Raw genomic sequence first — 6,754 nt, forward strand, 5'->3', positions numbered from 1 at the left:
AAACACGTGGAGTGCGTGTGCGTGTCCAAAATCCCAAATGGAGGGCGAGAGGAAGAGAAGGCATTGCAGTGTGACCGGTCCCGACGCCGCTGGGGGTGCTCTCTCCTCCCGCTCTGGCCAGCACTCACCCCTCTGGCAAGTTAAAAACAAACAAACACAACAGCCTCTGTTTTATAGGCATCAAGTTTCCGGTGCAGAAAGGCATCCAATCAGGACATTGGCGTCCGGGACTGAAATGAGGGGGCTCGTGAGGCATGTTTTTCCAGTAAGACCAGCTCTGGGAAGGTGAGAGGTGGGGGCTCCCGATCCAGGAGAATTAAACCAACCGGAGGGCTTGGGGAGTGGGGAGACGGCCGACCTCCCCCTCCTCCCCCCGCCCAGGCGTCCCCTCGTGAGGCCTCGTGGCGTTTGCAGAGGCTCACTGCCCCCCCAGAGCCTGGCGCCTTTTCTGCCGGCGCAGGGGGCTGGGGTGAGGGAGGCCGGGGCACATGATGCTCCCCCAGCCCGCTCGGCACATGACCGAGGCCGGCCGGCGGAGACCGGGGCAGACCTGATCCGCATCCCAGAGCACGGCCCATGGCCTCCCCGCGCCTGGGGACCTTCTGCTGCCCCACGCGGGACGCGGCCACACAGCTGGTGCTGAGCTTCCAGCCGCGGGCGTTCCACGCGCTGTGCCTGGGCAGCGGCGCGCTCCGCCTGACGCTCGGCCTCCTGCAGCTGCTGCCCGGGCGCCGGCCCGCGGGCTCCGGGGCCCCCTCCACCTCCCAGCTGGCCTCCGCCCGCATCCTGCGCGCCTCCGCGGCCTGCGACGTGCTCGGCTGCCTAGGTGAGGGGCCTGCCCGGTGCAAGGGAGAGGGCGCGTGGCCCGGGCCTTGGGACCTGCCTGATGCAGGAGGGAGGGCTGGCCGCCGAGCAGTTGCGACCTACCGGGTCGGTGCAGGGAGTGGCATGCAGCCCGGGCTTTGGGACCTGCCCTCCACAGGGGTAGGCGCGAGGCTCAGGCGTTAGGACCCAACCCCAGCAGGGGAGAGGGCGCGCGGCCCGCAGGTCTAGACCTGCGGGTCCTGGGAAGAGCGCGCTCTGCTCTGGCTTTGGGACCTGCCCGGTGCCGGAAGGAGGGCGCGCGAACGAGGAGTTGCGATGCCGGGTACCGGGGGAAGGGGTGCGGCCTGGGCTTTGGGATCTGCCCAGAGCCAAAGGAGGAGGGCGCTCGGCCGGAGGGTTGGGACACGCCACGTGCAGGGGAGAAGCCGCGCGGCTCGGGCGTTGGGACCTGCGGGGTGCAGAGGAGAGGCCGCGCGGCTAGCGGGTCCGGACTTGCTGGGTTCTGGGAGGAGGGCGCGATCCGAGCTTTGGGACCTGCTCGGTGCCCTCGGGGAGGGCGCGCCGCCCGAGAGTTGGGGTCCGCCCAGTGTCGGAGGGAGGAGAGCGCGCGGCCGGCGGGTTGGGACCTGCCTGGAGCTGGGACGAGGGCTCGAGGCTCAAGCTTTGGAACCAGCCTCTTGTAGCGGTGAGGGCGCGTTCGCCGGTAGGGCAGAGACCACTAGGTCAGAGACCACAGAACGGTCAGTAAAATTCATGTCCAAGAGGCATTGGTGGGTTTTGTTTTTATTTTTCAAGGATTTTGCCGTAGGGCAGCGCGCTCTCCCTCTTCTCGGGGGATTCTGGGCACAGTACGCACACATGTTCAGCTCATTTCCAAGCTGCTGGACCGGGCCTTGAACCGTCGTCGCCCGTGTGTGGGGAGTCTAGCACCTTAACCGCCACACCACCTGCTGGTCCTGGCACTGGTATTTTATTTATGTATTTTAGAATTATCTTATTCAACTTTATTTATTTAAATTTACCATAGAGCAAGAGAGAGAGAGAAAGTGAGAAATAGAGCTGGTAGGTCCAGGACTCGAACCACTGTCGACCTTGTGGGAGTCCAGTGCCTTAAGCACCACCTCACCTGCCGCCCCACCTCCCTAGTATTTGAAAAATCAGTTTATAGTTTTTATTTTTTTTTGGAGAGGTTTATGCTATAGGGCGCGTGCGCTCGCCAGACAGAGAGACAGAGAAAAATCACCCCCCAGGGAGGATGGCCACGCAGCAATCCCTTCTCCTCCATTCTCCTCTTGGGATCTTGGGCACACACACACACACACGCACCCGGCGTGAGTTTAAGCCACCGGGTCCAGGACTTGAACCGCGGTCGAGTACGTGAGAGTCCAGCGACATAGCGATTATGCTAACTGCTGGTCCCCAGTTTATAGTTTTTACTGTGAATTTACTAGGAAGATATCTCATAGTGTAGTTAAGTCCAGAAAACCTAGAGACTCCAGTAGGGAGAGACTAACAGTTAAGGCCGTGTGCACACGCGTGCGTGTGTGTATGTGCGTGTGTATTGTTTTCTATTTTGCACCACATATTTTCCCACCTGTTGTTTCCCTAAAGTCCCTTACCTACTCAGGGTTACCTGGGTTGATTTTTAACAGCCCAGGCGCACAAGTTCCTCCCAGTTCATGGGCCATGAGCTAAGAATGGTTTTAGGTATTTAAGTTAAAAGAAGTTATTTTATTGGGACCAGCAATTAGCATAATGGCTATGTCGCTGGACTCCCATGTAGTCGACCGCAGTCCGAGTCCCAGATCCGGTGGCTTAAAACTCACACCGGATGTGTGTGCGTGTGTGCCCAAGATCCCGAGAGGAGAAGGGATTGCGGCGTGGCCATCCCCCCAGGGGGGTGATTTCTTGCTTTCTATCTCTCTGTCTCTCTGTCTGTCTGGCGAGCGCACGCGCCCTATAGCAAAAACCTCTCAAAAAAAAGGTTATTTTATTTAACTTTATTTATTTATTTTTATTTTATTTATTAAAAAAAATTTCTTTTTATTTATTTATCCATTCATTGTTTTCTTTTAATTTGACCAGCGTTAGACATAGAGAGAGAGGGAAAGTGAGAAAGCAAGCCACCAGGTCCAGGACTCGAACCGTGGTCAGCCATGTGGGAACGTCTAGCACCTTAACCACCATGCCACCCGCTGGTCCCATATTTATTTTAATTTGACCAGATATGGGGAGAGAGAGATATGGAAGGTGAGAAAACAAGCCGCCAGATTCAGGACTCAAACCCTGGTCGACCATGTGGGAGTGTCCAGCGCCTTAACCACCACGCCACCTGCTGGTCCCCTTAAAATTTTTTTCTTTCTTTTTTTTTTTTTAAATAATCATTTATTTTATTTATTCATTCATTTATTTTTTAGCTCTGAGCAGAGAGACAGAGGGTGAGAATGAGAGAGGAAGTGAGAAAGCAAGCCACCAGATTCAGGACTTGAACCCTGGTCGGCCATGTGGGAGTGTCCAGCGCCTTAACCACCACGCCACCTGCTGGTCCCCTTAAAATTTTTTTCTTTAATTGAAAGAGAGGGGCCTGCAGGTGGCTTGGTGAAGTGGGCTGGACTTCCACATGGTCGACTGTAGGTTGCCTCCTGGACCTGGCAATTTGGTTTCTCACTTTCCCTCTCTCTCTCTCTCTCACGCTGTCCCTCTCTGGTCAAATTAAAATAAAGTTAAATAAAAATAAATTTTAAGGGGCCAGGAGGTGGCGTGGTGGTTAAGGGTGCTGGACTCCCTCATGGCTGACCATGGTTCAGGTCCCCGACCTGGCAGTTTGCTTTCTTGTTTTCTTACTTTCTTGCTCTCTCTGTCCCTCTCTGGTCAAATTATAAATAAAGTTAAATAAAATAATTCTTTATAAAGAAAATAATCAATTTTAAAAAGTGGAAAGAAGACTATTTGCTGGCCCACGGCTGTCACATGGAATTAAATGCTGGTGCCCATAAATACCGTTTTGTGGGAACACGGCTGTGCCCAGCCAGGCTCTGTGTGTGGTCTAGGGCTGCCTTGGCTCTGTCAGGGTAGAGGTGAGCCTTGACCAGGAAGTTTGGCTGCAAAGCCGAAAGTATTTACTAACTGGCCTTGACAGCACAAACTCACCGGCATCTGCTTTAAACTGCAACAGCACTTTGTACAGCCCTCTAAGGCAGATTTGGCTGGTTCAACTCTTTTTTCCCCTTGCTGCCATCGGGCACGTGCGCTCCCTGGAGAGAGACAAGACAGGGTGTGGGGAGGAAAAATCACTTCCTCCATGGGCATGGCCATCCCATAATCCCTTCTGCATTCTCTTCTTGGGATTTCGGGGACGCACACATGCCCAGCGTGTTTTTCAAGCCACTGGTCCTGGGACTTGAACCATGTAGTTGTTTGTGTGGCATCCAGCCACCTTAACCTCCATGCCACCTGGCTGGCTATAACCTTTTTCTCCTTAAATTATTATTATTATTATTTTTAAAATTTTGCTAAAGGGCTTGTGTGCTCACCAGAGAGAGAGAAAAAGAGAGAGAGAGATGGAGAAAGTGAGAAAGCAAGCTGCCAGGTCCGGGACTCGAACCATGGTTAACCATGTGTGAGTCCAGCGCCTTCACCACACCACCTGCTGGCCCTCGGCTCTAAGTATTTATGTTGGAAGATTTCCAGCACTCATAAAAGCAGTAACTAGGGGCCGGTAGGTGGCGTGGTGGATAAGGGCATTGGACTCCCACATGGCTGACCACAGTTCGAGTCTCGGACCTGGTGGCTTGCTTTCTCACTTTCCCTCTCTCTCTCTCTCTGTCTTTCTGGTCAAATGAAAATGAATAAACTAATTAAATGAATTATTTATGTTGGAAGATTTCCAGCACTCATAAAAGCAGTAACTAGGGGCCGGTAGGTGGCGTGGTGGATAAGGGCATTGGACTCCCACATGGCTGACCACAGTTCGAGTCTCGGACCTGGTGGCTTGCTTTCTCACTTTCCCTCTCTCTCTCTCTCTGTCTTTCTGGTCAAATGAAAATGAATAAACTAATTAAATGAATGCATAAATAAAATTAAATAATTCTTTTAAAAAGCAGTATCTAATATATAAGCGATAAACTAGTATAACTAACCCCCCCATACCCCTCACCCAGTTTTTCCTACACCCGGTCTTGACCCTCCTCACTGGGTTAATGGAAATGAACCTCAGTGCCATTACCTCTTTTATTTATTTTTTTAAAGAATTATTTTATTTATCTTTACTTATTTATTTTAATTTAACTAGAGAGGGAGAAAGAAAGTGAGAAAGCAAGTGGCCAGGTCCAGGACCTCAACCGCGGTCGGCCATCTTCGGCCATGTGGGAGTCCAGCGCCTTTAATCACCATGCCACCTGCCAGCCCCACCATGACCTCTTTAACCCCACCATGACCTCATTACTCATTGAAACCAGTGAGTAGCATGTGTTCAGGTGTGTCATAAATGGTCGTTTACGGCTGGTTTGTGCAAATCAGTATCCAGATGCTGTCTGCACTTCGCGGCTGCCTGATAGGGGCTCACCGTTTTGGAATCGTATTTTTCCCTACTTTGTCCTTGCAGCGAAAGCCGCTCACTGGGCCGGGTTTGTGGGCACTGATGGTTGGGTGTCTCAGGGCCCAGTGCTGTTCTGTCCCCACACCCAGAATGACAAAAACATGATTGCAGACACTCAAGCACCTTGCTTCAAAGCCATGCTGTGCGCTTCAAATCATGTTCTCGCCTTAAGACGGGAGTGGCGTTTCCTTTGCATTAGAGATAAAATCAGTTTAGGATAATGCAATCAAAACTTGTTTTTTTTTGGGACCAGCGGATGGCATAATGGTTATGTCACTGAACTCCTCTGTAGCTGACTGCAGTTTGAGTCCTGGACCTGGAGGCTTGAAACCCACACCGGGCACATGTGCATGCATGCCTGTCCAAATTCCGGAGAGGAGAATGGAGGAGAGGTTGCAGCATGGCCATCCCCCCCGAGGGGGTGATTACTTACTTTCTGTCTCTGAGCACACAAGCCCTATAGCAAAAATCTCTCAGAAAACAAAAAACACAACCAAAATGGATTTTCTTCCTGATTTTGCTACATTGTTTGGAAAAGCTTTTGTCCTTGTCATTAGTTTTTTTTCTTTTTTAAATTTTTTTTGGACAGGTTTTTGCTATAGGGAGAGTGCACTCGCCAGAAAGAGACAGAGAGATTGAAAGCGAAACATTACCCCCCAGGGGGTGATCGCCATGCTGCAATCCCTTCTCCTCCATTCTCCTCTCGGGATCTTGGGCATGCACGCACACGCACCTGGCGTGAGTTTAAGCCACCGGGTCTGGGACTTGATCCACAGTCGACTACATGGGAGTCCAGCGACATAGCCATGACTCTGACTGCTGGTCCTGTTTTTAGTTTTTGCTCTAGGGCACTTGCACTTGCCAGACAGACTGGGGTGGGCGCGGGGGTGAGAAATCATCCTTCAGGGAGGTTGGCCATGCTGCGATTTCTTCTCCAGTCTCCTCTTGGGATTTTGGGCACCTACGCACGCACACACACCCAGCATGATTTTTCAAGACTCGATCTGTAAAGTTGGCCATGTGGGGGAGAATCGTTTTGTTTTGTAGTATGCTATAGGACACAATTGCCAGAGAGAAAGAGACCAGCAGATGGCATAATGGTTACGTCACTGGACTCCCATGTAGCCAACCGCTGTTCAAGTCCCAGATCCGGCGGTGTGAAACTCACGCCGGGTACATGTGCGTGCATGCCCTGGATTCCAAGAAGAGAATGGAGAAGAAGAGATTTCGGCACGGTCATCTCCCTGGGGGGCAATTTCTCACTTTCTGTCTCTCTAGCAAGTGCATGTGCCCTATAGCAAAAATTCCTCTCAAAAAAAAAAAAAAAAAAAG

General features: G+C 51.9%; 1 protein-coding gene across 3 annotated transcripts in view; it reads left to right on the top strand.

The window, feature by feature from the left end:
- The first annotated feature begins 236 nt into the window (after positions 1-236).
- Positions 237-6,754, top strand: part of GPR143 (G protein-coupled receptor 143) — a 58,089-nt gene continuing 51,571 nt past the window's right edge. For 2 of the 3 annotated variants that reach the window (XM_006147765.3, XM_014587571.2), the window contains exon 1: positions 247-826. In XM_006147765.3, coding sequence (XP_006147827.2) covers positions 577-826 — 250 coding nt within the window. In that variant the 5' untranslated portion in view covers positions 247-576. Of the gene's footprint in view, positions 827-6,754 lie in introns of all 3 variants that reach the window. The other variant, XM_014587572.2, reaches the window with a different exon arrangement.

This window comes from Tupaia chinensis, unplaced genomic scaffold (genome assembly GCF_000334495.1).
Source record: "Tupaia chinensis unplaced genomic scaffold, TupChi_1.0 Scaffold000222_1, whole genome shotgun sequence".
Lineage (NCBI taxonomy): Eukaryota > Metazoa > Chordata > Mammalia > Scandentia > Tupaiidae > Tupaia > Tupaia belangeri.